The sequence below is a fragment of the Labeo rohita genome, chromosome 10 (genome assembly GCF_022985175.1).
Source record: "Labeo rohita strain BAU-BD-2019 chromosome 10, IGBB_LRoh.1.0, whole genome shotgun sequence".
Classification (NCBI taxonomy): Eukaryota; Metazoa; Chordata; class Actinopteri; order Cypriniformes; family Cyprinidae; genus Labeo; species Labeo rohita.
Window position 1 is genome coordinate 7,284,508 of NC_066878.1, and position 11,805 is coordinate 7,296,312.

At 38.0% G+C, this 11,805-nt stretch overlaps 2 protein-coding genes and 4 non-coding genes across 7 annotated transcripts; all 6 read right to left on the reverse strand.

The window, feature by feature from the left end:
• Positions 1 to 27: 27 nt before the first annotated feature.
• Positions 28 to 4,395, reverse strand: hspa8 (heat shock protein 8). The gene is made up of 9 exons (XM_051120462.1): positions 4,248 to 4,395; positions 3,273 to 3,482; positions 2,788 to 2,993; positions 2,392 to 2,544; positions 1,611 to 2,166; positions 1,204 to 1,406; positions 912 to 1,110; positions 600 to 832; positions 28 to 510 (listed from the first exon to the last, which is right to left on the reverse strand). Exons 2-9 carry the CDS (start codon positions 3,475 to 3,477, stop codon positions 316 to 318), a joined length of 1,950 nt encoding a protein of 649 aa, XP_050976419.1. The 5' UTR covers positions 3,478 to 3,482; positions 4,248 to 4,395; the 3' UTR covers positions 28 to 315.
• LOC127172626 (small nucleolar RNA SNORD14) lies at positions 1,474 to 1,569 on the reverse strand. Its single transcript, XR_007828657.1, has one exon. It is a non-coding gene; the product is annotated as a small nucleolar RNA SNORD14 (small nucleolar RNA).
• LOC127172625 (small nucleolar RNA SNORD14) lies at positions 2,239 to 2,334 on the reverse strand. The gene has a single exon (XR_007828656.1). It is a non-coding gene; the product is annotated as a small nucleolar RNA SNORD14 (small nucleolar RNA).
• LOC127172623 (small nucleolar RNA SNORD14) lies at positions 2,629 to 2,724 on the reverse strand. The gene has a single exon (XR_007828654.1). It is a non-coding gene; the product is annotated as a small nucleolar RNA SNORD14 (small nucleolar RNA).
• Positions 3,133 to 3,228, reverse strand: LOC127172624 (small nucleolar RNA SNORD14). The gene has a single exon (XR_007828655.1). It is a non-coding gene; the product is annotated as a small nucleolar RNA SNORD14 (small nucleolar RNA).
• A 1,981-nt stretch (positions 4,396 to 6,376) lies between the features above and the next one.
• On the reverse strand, positions 6,377 to 11,594 carry LOC127171679 (cytotoxic and regulatory T-cell molecule). 2 transcript variants are annotated; one of them, XM_051120464.1, is made up of 12 exons: positions 11,438 to 11,594; positions 10,124 to 10,272; positions 9,877 to 10,029; positions 9,645 to 9,761; positions 8,695 to 8,853; positions 8,157 to 8,243; positions 7,769 to 7,840; positions 7,622 to 7,657; positions 7,432 to 7,503; positions 7,187 to 7,324; positions 6,999 to 7,085; positions 6,377 to 6,901 (listed from the first exon to the last, which is right to left on the reverse strand). In XM_051120464.1, exons 2-12 carry the CDS (start codon positions 10,260 to 10,262, stop codon positions 6,741 to 6,743), a joined length of 1,221 nt encoding a protein of 406 aa, XP_050976421.1. In that variant the 5' UTR covers positions 10,263 to 10,272; positions 11,438 to 11,594; the 3' UTR covers positions 6,377 to 6,740. The 2 variants fall into 2 exon arrangements, with proteins under 2 accessions (XP_050976421.1, XP_050976420.1); XM_051120463.1 differs by having other exon boundaries at positions 7,622 to 7,660.
• Between the last annotated feature and the right edge of the window lie 211 nt (positions 11,595 to 11,805).

An 11,805-nucleotide genomic window follows, 5' to 3' on the forward strand; every position in this document is an offset into this window, starting at 1 on the left:
ACATAAAAACACCAGACAGAGGCAGCATTGGGAATAAGTCACCATTTATTCATTTCCTTCAAAGCATTGAGGCAGTTGGAAAAGGCTTATGAAATTCACATTTCACAAGTTGATAAATAGGTTGTGCAATCTAGGTAGAAAATCTGTTCCCTGTGATCTGGAATTTTGATCCCTTAATCCCCTTTTTAATTGCAACAATCTCTCTGCAAGTTGAAGTCATCCAAAACTCCTACAAAAGTAAGTTTTAGAGGAGCCCAACTACAGAGGGCAACAGTAAACATTGCTATGGAGGTAGCGGAGTGGCTTTGGAATGGCTTAGTCGACCTCCTCGATGGTTGGGCCGGAGGATCCACCACCTGGAGCAGAGCCGGCTCCTGGGAAGCCACCAGGCATACCATCAGGCATTCCACCTGGCATGCCTCCAGCACTCTGGTACAGCTTTGTGATGATGGGGTTGCATACCTTCTCCAGCTCCTTCTGCTGGTGCTCAAACTCGTCTCTCTCAGCAGTCTGAAAGTTTAAACAGACATCAAGTCATTTTGAGTTTGCAAGGGTAAGCCTGGAAAACTAACCCAAGCGCCACTTGTTAGCAAACCTACCTGGTTCTTGTCAAGCCAACTGATGACTTCATTGCACTTGTCAAGGATCTTCTGCTTGTCCTCATCACTGATCTTGCCCTTCAGTTTCTCATCCTCAACAGTGGACTTCATGTTGAAGGCATAGGACTCCAGACCGTTCTTGGCAGACACCTTGTCACGCTGCACATCATCTTCAGCCTTGTACTTCTCAGCCTCCTGCACCATGCGCTCAATGTCCTCCTTGCTAAGACGACCTGAAATGGACTTCCAGTTAACCTCTGAAGCGGCCACCACAAAGTCGTTAAATATTTAGGTACCGAAGAGAAGTCTTACCTTTGTCGTTGGTGATGGTGATTTTGTTCTCCTTGCCAGTGCTCTTATCAACAGCTGAAACATTCATGATGCCGTTGGCATCAATGTCGAAGGTAACCTCAATCTGAGGAACACCACGAGGTGCAGGGGGAATTCCGGTAAGCTCAAACTTGCCCAGCAAGTTGTTATCCTTGGTCATTGCACGCTCACCCTCATAGACCTGAGAAGGGGTAATTAAAACAAGATAACACCATTAAAGGTGATGCAAGAAACCTTGGGTGGAATAAGACTGAACTCCTAACTTGGTACCCACCTGAATGAGCACACCAGGCTGGTTGTCGGAATAGGTGGTGAAAGTCTGAGTCTGTTTGGTTGGGATGGTGGTATTACGCTTGATGAGGACGGTCATGACTCCACCAGCAGTCTCAATTCCAAGGGACAGAGGAGTGACGTCTAGCAGTAGCAAGTCCTGAACGTTCTCAGACTTGTCACCAGAGAGGATGGCAGCCTGGACAGCTGAAACAGAAGAATGAGAAATGAGAACCTTCGACAACTTGAGATGGCCAAATAGCCATGACAGCAGTCGCTCAGACATCCAAGGAAGGTGCTTGGGCCATCTTTGGTCTCTCAACCTCTGGTGGAAACTACGAATGGAATCGGATCAACTTCATCATTGCGAATGGGATAAAACTGAGTAGTATAACTCAAGAAGTCACCCACCTGCTCCATAGGCCACAGCCTCATCGGGGTTGATGCTCTTGTTGAGCTCCTTGCCGTTGAAGTAGTCTTGAAGCAGCTTCTGGATTTTGGGAATGCGAGTGGAGCCACCAACCAGGACAATGTCGTGGATCTGAGCCTTGTCCATCTTGGCATCGCGAAGGGCCTTCTCGACTGGGTCCAAGGTGCCACGGAAGAGGTCAGCGTTGAGCTCCTCAAAACGGGCCCTGGTGATGGAGGTATAGAAATCGATACCCTCATAGAGGGAGTCGATTTCAATACTGGCCTGAGTGCTGGAGGACAGGGTACGCTTAGCCCTCTCGCAGGCGGTGCGGAGACGGCGAACGGCTCTCTTGTTGTCGCTGATGTCCTTCTTGTGCTTGCGCTTGAACTCTGTGATGAAGTGGTTAACCATACGGTTGTCGAAGTCCTCTCCACCCAAGTGAGTGTCTCCAGCAGTAGATTTTACCTCGAAGATGCCATCCTCAATGGTGAGGATAGACACATCGAAAGTGCCACCACCAAGATCGAAAATGAGGACATTCCTCTCAGCACCAACCTGAAAAGCAGAAACAAGAGCAGAAATAAAGTACTTGCATGAACGTTTATGAATTGTATGACACTCAAAATGTCGCTCAGACATCCAAGGAAGGTGCTTGGGCCATCTTTGGTTTTTCAACCTCTGGTGGAAACTACGAATGGAAATAAGTCAACTTCATCATAGCGAAACTGACACTTAAAATAAAAAATAAATAAATAAAAAAAAAAAGCATGTTCTCCTAACCTTTTTGTCCAGACCATAAGCAATAGCAGCAGCAGTTGGTTCATTGATGATACGCAGAACATTCAAGCCAGAGATGGTTCCAGCATCCTTGGTGGCCTGTCGCTGAGAGTCGTTGAAATAGGCAGGGACTGTGATGACAGCGTTGGAAACAGTCTGCAAAGAGAGTCCAAATTAGATCTCAACTGCCACATGAAAAAACTAAAGTCAACAATACAATTTCAACTACAACAGTGCATGTCGCTCAGACATCCAAGGAAGGTGCTTGGGCCATCTTTGGTTTTTCAACCTCTGGTGGAAACTACGAATGGATAGAAATCAACTTCATCATAGCGAAGCACATCAAGTCAAAGGGGAGTTCAACAGAGCTATCCCACGAACAACTGAATGGTCACTCACCTTTCCCAGGTAGGCCTCAGCAATTTCCTTCATCTTGGTGAGGACCATGGAGGAAATCTCTTCAGGGTAGAAAGACTTGGTCTCACCCTTGTATTCAACCTGGACCTTGGGACGGGAATTGTCATTGATGACATTAAAAGGCCAGTGTTTCATGTCGGACTGAACAACGCCATCATCAAACCTGCGGCCAATCAGACGCTTGGCATCTATTGGTGAACAAGAAAAAAAATATATATATTATATATTATATATATATATATATATATATATATATATATATATATATATATATATATATATATATATATATATATATATATAAAATATAGAAATCATGTCAAGATTTCGCTCAGACATCCAAGGAAGGTGCTTGGACCATCTTTGGTTTTTCAACCTCTGGTGGAAACTACGAATGGATAAGAATCAACTTCATCACAGCGAATCATTTTTAAAACGAAAGTGAATTGCACTAAATAACCACTTACCAAAGACTGTGTTGGTGGGGTTCATGGCGACCTGGTTTTTTGCAGCATCTCCAATCAACCTCTCAGTATCTGTGAAAGCTACATAGCTTGGAGTGGTCCTGTTTCCTTGGTCGTTAGCGATGATTTCAACTTTTCCATGTTGGAAAACACCTACACAGGAGTAGGTGGTCCCGAGATCAATACCAACAGCTGGTCCCTTGGACATTGTGTCTAAAAGAGAAAGGGAGTAAAATGTTTAAATTAACTAAACACTGTACACTGGCAAACAAAAGAGATTAGGAAAGCTTTCGTTAATTAGCTAACACCCTGTTGTGAAACCACACAACACCAAGCCCCGGAGCAAATGCGGACATGCGTCACACCACGTGGTTCCAGCTTCTAGAAGATTCTATGGTCAAATGCTGAATTCAGAATTACATCGATCAAAAATCGATCTGAAATCGCAATTATAAACCTTCCTGTTATTGTGCAAAAGGTGTCCGTATATATTTTAAAACAAAAGAGTAATAGAAGCAGTATTGTGAGAATGAAAAGCTAAGAAATGGTTAAGGACTGGTGAGGCGCGTGATAAGATTACACGAGGTGCCGGTCGCGGTTTAAATTGAACGTACTGTTCTCAGGCTTTTTGACTGTAGTAACTACAAGAAAAAATGTAGTCTTTAAGAGTTTTCTTAGGGTTTTTTCTCAAAGGTGCAAACTAAAAAGTGGAACTATAAGTGGAACAACTTTAAATATTTAATTCGATACAATAAATAGCAATAACGAAAATTTAATGTTAGTAGTTCGGCACACGCTGAAAATATTCAAGTTTAGAATAACGAGATTTACAAAAAGAATGAGAAGAAAAAAAAACATCTCTTTGCATTTAATAAAGCAGTGATAAACGACATGCAAGCATATATATGAGAAGCATATATTTAATATAAGATTATAAAGCCAATATAGTTTAAAAAAAAGATAGAACAAAGACCTTACCAAGCTGGAAATAACCGAGATGGGTGAAGATGCCGGTTGGAAAGCTGGAATGGCGACAAACTGCCTCGCCTTGCTTAGAAGAGAGAGCGGTCGAAGCTTCTAGAACAGTATATATTGCCGGTAGCCGAGCCAATGAGATTTCAGATGACTCAACTTCAACCCGTAAGAACCAATGTAAAACCAGAATATTAGGTTTAGCCACGCCCACTCTGGGAAGAAAGGAGGATATGACTGGTTGAAAAAAATCCAAACCATCCCCCACCGGTTTGCCGCAACCGCTCTCAATGCGGAACAGTTTGTCCTTCTGTACATGTGAATGAAATCAGCCTGCACATTCACTGGAAATGCGGCGGTGATACAGCAAAGCACAAATGTTTAATATCATTAAATAAAAGTTTACGGCATTAAAAGAATATATACACATGGGAAACAACAACCAATGTAGCCCAAACAGCCCAGTGACCTTGGTTTGGAACTGTAAGCTCTTGACTAGCGAAGAATATAAAGTATTACTTCAAAGAAATAACGTTACCATTGCTCATACAGATCAAGTAGGTTATAAGTGCTCTGCAATATATTTAAAGCACGTTTGGATATAATAATGGTTTTAGAATAAGTTGATAATACTCTGTTCCGTTGTGCATCATGAAGGGCTTTGTGTTGAAGCACAAAGAGCTTATCACGCAGCCAGCTGAAATCTTTGGGGCAGAGTATGTTTCATTTTTGATATCATTTATTCTGTTAGGGAGGAAAGAGATAGGAAGAAAACGAAATTAGTACGTGAAGGAAAGAGATAAAGGAAACAGCGAATCAGGAAATAAACTAAGAGTGCACAATCTCCCAGCAGGCGGCGATATGCACACAGAATACGAATGAACAAAAAACAAGGAAGTAAATGTGTTCACAACATTTGATGAAAGTCACAAAAGACAAAGGTCATATAGCAAGTGCTTTTCAGGCTTAAATATGTTAATATTTAAAGAGCACATGCGTTTACTTAAGGCCAAAACAATACTGAAGAGGAAGTCCCTGGTGAAAAAAACAGCATATGCTGGTAGGTATGTTTTGATGCTGGTTTAAGCTGGTCCTTTGCTGGTTTATGCTGGTCATATTGCTGGTCAAGGCCCAGCATAAACCAGCAAAGGACCAGCTTAAACCAGCATCCCAGCATCAAAACATACCTACCAGCATATGCTGGTTTTTTCACCAGGGGTGACATCCACAAAGTGAGCTTGTATTAAGGTCATTCTATGATTGTGGGTATCTCATGTCCGTGACGTGTATTTTTAATATATTTTCATTAATATAAAGCCCTGATGCTTAATTTTCTAGTACACAATTATATTTTTCCCAAGCACACTACTATATGCTGAAAAAGCCATATGTTAATACCTTGTTTTGTAAAGTTGATCATTCTATTCTGCATTTAAGCATGAAAATTACCTAAAATATAAATTAATTTTATAATTTTGCCTTCAGGTAGATTAGGTTATCAAGACATCAAAAATAATAAGTGTTTATTGTGATATAACTTGTTTATTTGTGTCCGAAAAGCCATTGTCAACTAAGTTAGAAAACCCAACCCTCAAAAAGGAATGGTTCGTCCCATTCTTGCATAATTTGCACAGTATGATGATATTTTCTCTAGAAGCACATGGATGAAATACTAAAAGTTATGTACTCTCTATTTCCCCTAATATTGGTTAAACTAGCAAACCTGTGTCAAGAGTGGATTAATTGACTGTCAGCAGTTTTACAGTTTTAAGTATTATTGCAGCAAATTTTAACAGGACAATTTAACTAAAACTTACGCTTTGTTAATGAAAACATGTTTCTAAACCATATGCTCAGTAGTTCTAGGCTTCCATGTTGAGTCCAAAACACTAAAAATGTCAACTAAGTTACCTGTCAACTGTGTTACCCAGTAAAGGTAACATGGTGGACAGTAGCAAACATAGACGGTATTTTATGTACATATTCTTACAGAATTTATATATAGCACTTTATACAGTATAGATTGTTTCAAAGCAGTTATGTAAGGCCATTTTTGAAATGTAAGGTACATTTTAAATTCTAAATGCACCCCTAATTATAGAATGACCACACATGTTACATAAAAAACAGTTTATTTAATTTTCTGCACTATTTATAAAAAAGGCATACTGACTTTTGAATGTCAAAACAGTGAAAGCAGCAACCATTTCAGGTTAAAAATACACATTTACAATAAAATGATGAAATGGCAGTCTATTGCAATTTAATCAAGAGAACACTGTAAACACATTATAAAAAATTCATTGTAATAAAACACTTCTTTACATTCATAAAAATAATGTAAACCAGCAATAAATGAATAGTAAAAACAGTACATACAAGAATATACAAAAGTTGGTAGCTATATTTATCATCTTTTAGTGAGCACCATTGTTCATAACAGAACTGTAAAATCAGTTCAGTCTCTTATGAGGATTCAGAACCTGCTGAATTGTCCTCTTAGAGTTCAGTCTCCTTGACACAAGCTCTGACAAGGTTGTTACAAGCTGCTGTTGAACTGTCTTCTGTTTCAGTGATCACATCTACTGTAGCCACTGAATTTGCTGTATTCTGTGGAGCTTCTTCCACTTTGTATTCTGTGAAATTTGAGTTCCAAAAACCTAGAAAATCAAGAGAAACATGAAATATTAATAGTTTGTAAAGACACAAACACTTGTATGTTTGATCTATAAGATAAGGTGGTTTCAGCAGTTATACCTTGTCTTCGCCTTTCCTGGGACTGCTTTTCTTCATGACTGGATTTTGATTTGCTGCTTTCCACCGACTGGTCTGATTCTTCATTCTCTGTTATGACAACAGATTAACATGAAAATTTGAATTTAGAATTAAATCTCTAGAATATAATTGAAGATTGAAGTATAAATATATTAATAATCTGATGTTACCTTTTTTCCAGGCTAAATGTGCCTTTTGCAGTCTGATCAAGAAGAAGATGACTACAATAAGCAAAGCTATAATAAGGCTTGTGACCAGCAGGATCAGCAGTGGTGAGCTTTCCTTTACATCGCGTCGTCTGTCAAAATCTGCATTAACACACAGTAATACAATAAGTAAGTCACGTCCTGTACATGTTGCTTTGTTTTTCATTTAAACATTAATTTAAGCATTTTATTTGTCATGAGCCTCACACCTGTTAAATCGGTGGCATTTTTGGTCACGAAGTCTTCGGTTGAATTTGTCTCTGAAGAGTTTATGAGGTGTGCTGAAATGCAAAGATAGATTTGAGATCAACTTAACTACATAAAATAAGCAAGGTCAATGATATAATATGTTAAGTATATTATGTTAAATATTAAACAATGAAATGTAATAACACTTACTTGTCAAGTTTATATCTGTCGCTGTGGAATGTTCCTCTACTAAAAGAGAAAGGAAATTGATCAGTCACAAAGAATAAACACTGCTAACATTTAGGTGAAATGTAAATATTGTTTAAGTATTTTATCATGCAGAATGCATATATGTACCTTTTGAGTTAGTTATATCTTCTGTTGGGGGCACTTCAGTACTTTCTGAAATTGACGACAGTTCCATGTGTGCTGTAAAAGATTATGTATTTATTAAACAGCCGCTGAGATATCAAAGAAAAAACCTAAAATGCTTTGAAATGACTGTGTGCAGTATTGAAAAGCTACCAGAAGATGGAAGCGGAGAGTAACATGCAAAAGCAATTGCAAAAGCAGTTTTCCACTGTGGTTTTATGTGTAGCCATGACACAAAAGAGCTTCTGCTTTCGTTTATATATGAGCTATATTTAATGTATTCTGTCATAATCAGAATCTTTTGAGATACCTTATTTATTTAGTTTAACTGAGTAGACCTATTCTAATACGTGAAATGAAGAGAAACACTCACCTGTACTGCTAAAGACAGGAGTAGAAGTGGCTGTGATCGTTAGCGCATCTCTAGTTCTGGCGTACCTTGTCGTGGAGGCCGTAACAGCTATGTGAAAATACAATAAAAACATTCAGTTTGACTGTTTATGTATAAGAATCTGACTTAGTGTTTGTTATATAAGTAAGTGCATTTATTCTGAATGGGGAACACAGCTGTTTTTGTTCAAAGAAATAGTTGAGTTCCCTGACATCATGTGACTGAGCACTCTAATGAGAACCAAACATTCACTTAAATAGGAAACTACCAAATACTCCAAAGTATAGATGAGTTTAGAACTTTCCCTGTGCAGCAGAGCCAAACAAAATCCCCAAATCTTTCGGTTCCCTTTTTTTAATACTGGCTAATGTCATTTATGGCGAATTGCCTCTTTTTTGGGTCACATGCTTGGAACATCAGTGGTTATGTTGGTGAATTTAACACAAATATGAATTCTGGTTAGTGGTCTTTGCTATTCCTGCAATTGGTTAGATGTAGCTTACAATTTGTTTATACTTACATTGATTTTCAATAGTGATGAAATGTATCAGTTGTTGTGAGAGAGCTTGATGTTTTGCCAGGCACATCACCGTTGCTGTCCTGATATGAGTTTTGACTGTTAAGACGCTAACTGCGAGTGTCCTGTTGGATCTTTCCTCCCTCAAGGTATTGGGTAGAGCTGTTAGGACAAAACAGGGTGGATATATTCAGTAATGTGTGATTTCCTATTCAAATAGTCTTAGAAACACCCTAGATTTACTATTGATAGTACTATTGTTTGCATTTGTCCTTCGCTGACCTATTACAGAATATTGTGGTTCCTTTATTTTCACGAGGTATTTGTTTCTTAGCAAGAGAAAGTCATGGGAGTCAGAAGTCATGGGAATTTGTCAGTTTTTCTGTTTGCAGAATATTTTGTAATTTTTAAAGATGTTGCTTATGCTCCAAGCATTTATCTAATCAAAAATCTTAATGACTCTAAACACACACACATGTGACCCTGGACCACAAAACCACTCATAAGGGTCAATTTTCTGAAATTTCTACATTATCTGCTGAGTAAATAAGCTTTCCAATGATGTATGGTTTGTTATGATAGGACAATATTTAGCCGAGATACAACTATTTGAAAATCTGGAATCTGAGAGTGCAAAATCGAAATATTGAGAAAATCGCCTTTAAAGTTGTCCAAATGATGTTCTTAGCAATGCATATTACTAATCAAAAAGTTTTACAATATGTCTTCATGGAACATTACTTAATATCCTAATGATTTTTGGCATAAAAAAAAATCAAAAGATTTTCATTTTAAGATCATTTTAACCCATACAATGTATTTGTGGCTATTGCTACTTATGACTGGTTTTGTGGTCCAGGGTCACATATATTTGTGTGTGTGTATATGAATATATACCTGTCTGCCCCCCCTAACAGTCTGCCCACTCTTTTGCCACATTTCTCGTAACTTACCTTCAATTTCAACCCCACTGATTTGCCATGAGAGATCAGGTGGGTGGCCATTCGCTTCTGCTGTACACTTGATGATTGTTTTATCTTTATACTCGACCATTTCTATTTTTGGCATTCCTGTGATCAGAACAAAAAGAGTTTCATTTCATATTCCATTGTTCACCAGCAAATCTGTAATAGTCATATTTATGCATGTTTTCAGAGAGATGAGAAATAAAACATTTTTACTTACCCAATACTTTTACATGAAATCTTTTTTCAATGACATCATCGTCATACAGTAGACATCTATAAGTCCCTTCATCTTTTAAGGTAACGTTGGACAGGTGTAATGTAAATTCAGAGCTGTTTAAAGTAAAAATGCTACTTCTTGGGTCTCTTAGCGCTGTAGGGGAACATGATATACAGTTTTAGTGTTTATCAGATGCAATGAAGAGTAAATGTATTTAAAATACATTCTACAGTGTTCTCGCCCTCACCTTTATGATTGTTGAAGAACAAAAGACGGCCTTGTGGATTTCTCCACTCCATGTGTCCACTCTCACTGAAGTTCCTTCGAGGACATTTCAAAACCAGTGTTTCTCCTTCCACCACTGTAAGATACTTTTTGCCAAACATTTTCTTATGCCTGTTCAGAATGAAGACAACAAAGTCAGTATTGTCTCACATTGTTCACATTTCTCTAAATCAAACAAAATGACACATTAATAAAATGTAAATGCAGTCAAGTGTAGGCTTGTTGAATGGAAGAACAGTAGGCTGATAGGGGGGTAGATAAGACCTACGCTCTGCTCTGACTCATTTGTGTTTTATCTTCGCCTTTAGGTGCTGCGGCTAAAACCGAGAGGGGGCTACATTTTGCAGTGGAGAGAAAAAGTGACGGCTGTAAGTGGTCTTTCTATTTTCTTGTGTGGTTTGATCTTGCAGCAAGAGAAAATTTGCCACTGTGATACATAAAGCGACATGTTCGCGTTGGAACAGGAAACAGTGGTGTTAAAACGTTACTCACAGAGGTGTAAACATATAAAACAGATGTAGATCTAAATGAAGCTACGTTGAGGTGTGATTTTTTTAGTCATGTAAAAATGACCCTAATACCTCATGTGAATTTGTATGTGGGAGTTATAGTACTGTAAAACTAGTACAGTTCACCTTTGCATTTAATTTTACAGAATAATGTAAATTATTTTTTACTATTTGAAATATGTGCAATATGCTCACTGATACTGTCTTTCATTATGTAGGACAGTAGCTTAACGTCATTTGCTGTGTTGATACTGTATGCATCTTTGCAAGAATATTTTCCTGTTTCTATAACAACAAGGTGAGCAAACATACACTGAAAATAAATGGCCTAAAATGATGATATCTAAATGAACTTGTTATATTCAAGTCAAAACAACTATTAAATATCACTGAATCAACCTATATACTGTTATTTACACCAACAAACTACATTTTATAAGTTGAATAAGGTATAAATAGCTCTTTGAGGTAACAGTTGCAAATTAGCACTTTAGTGTATAAACTAAAGTTATATCATTCAACCAATCCAGTAAGAATTTTCAAACTAATCATACGGCATCATACGATAAAGCACTTACATACATCTCTATCACGATAAAGCAATGATATACATTCTTACGATGTAATCTACCCAAACGCAACTACATACCAATGCAGACTACTTGAAGGCATTGGGAATACGTTTACAAACTAGTCAACCACAACCCTATTTTAAAAGTCACAGATTTAGCCTAAATTGTTGCGAATAAGAAATATGTCTGTCTTACCTCCTACAATCAAGATGAAAGCGTAAATAACTAAGACTGTTTTGATCTCCATTCTGCACGCTCTTCAACTCTGAAGCTCACTTCCTCTGCTTTGACTTTTAAAGAGAGCGGCTTCCATGACATCATGAAATGTCATGGTCTTTCCCCTGTGCTTATGTGTGAAGTTTCAGGGGCATTTCGGACGGGTCATTGGTTCTCTTTTAGCAAATTTAAACTTGCCACCTTTTGACCTATTACTTTCCATGTATTTATTCTAATTTAGACTTTAGTTCTGACTGGTCTCAGTTTTTCTAACAATTCCACAGTATATGAATGCTATATAATATAATATAATATAATATAATATTAATTTTTATCATTAAATTATA

Coding starts and splice junctions, on each gene's coding strand:
- LOC127171679 (XM_051120463.1), bottom strand. CDS start 10,262: ATGTTTGGCAAAAAGTATCTTACAGTGGTGGAAGGAGAAACACTGGTT. Junction 9,762..9,876: donor ATTTCATGTAAAAGTATTGG/GTAAGTAAAAAT, acceptor TTCTGATCACAG/GAATGCCAAAAATAGAAATG. Junction 8,854..9,644: donor CAGTGGGGTTGAAATTGAAG/GTAAGTTACGAG, acceptor TTGTCCTAACAG/CTCTACCCAATACCTTGAGG.
- hspa8 (XM_051120462.1), bottom strand. CDS start 3,477: ATGTCCAAGGGACCAGCTGTTGGTATTGATCTCGGGACCACCTACTCC. Junction 2,167..2,391: donor CTTATGGTCTGGACAAAAAG/GTTAGGAGAACA, acceptor TCTGCTTTTCAG/GTTGGTGCTGAGAGGAATGT. Junction 1,407..1,610: donor GGCTGTGGCCTATGGAGCAG/GTGGGTGACTTC, acceptor CTTCTGTTTCAG/CTGTCCAGGCTGCCATCCTC.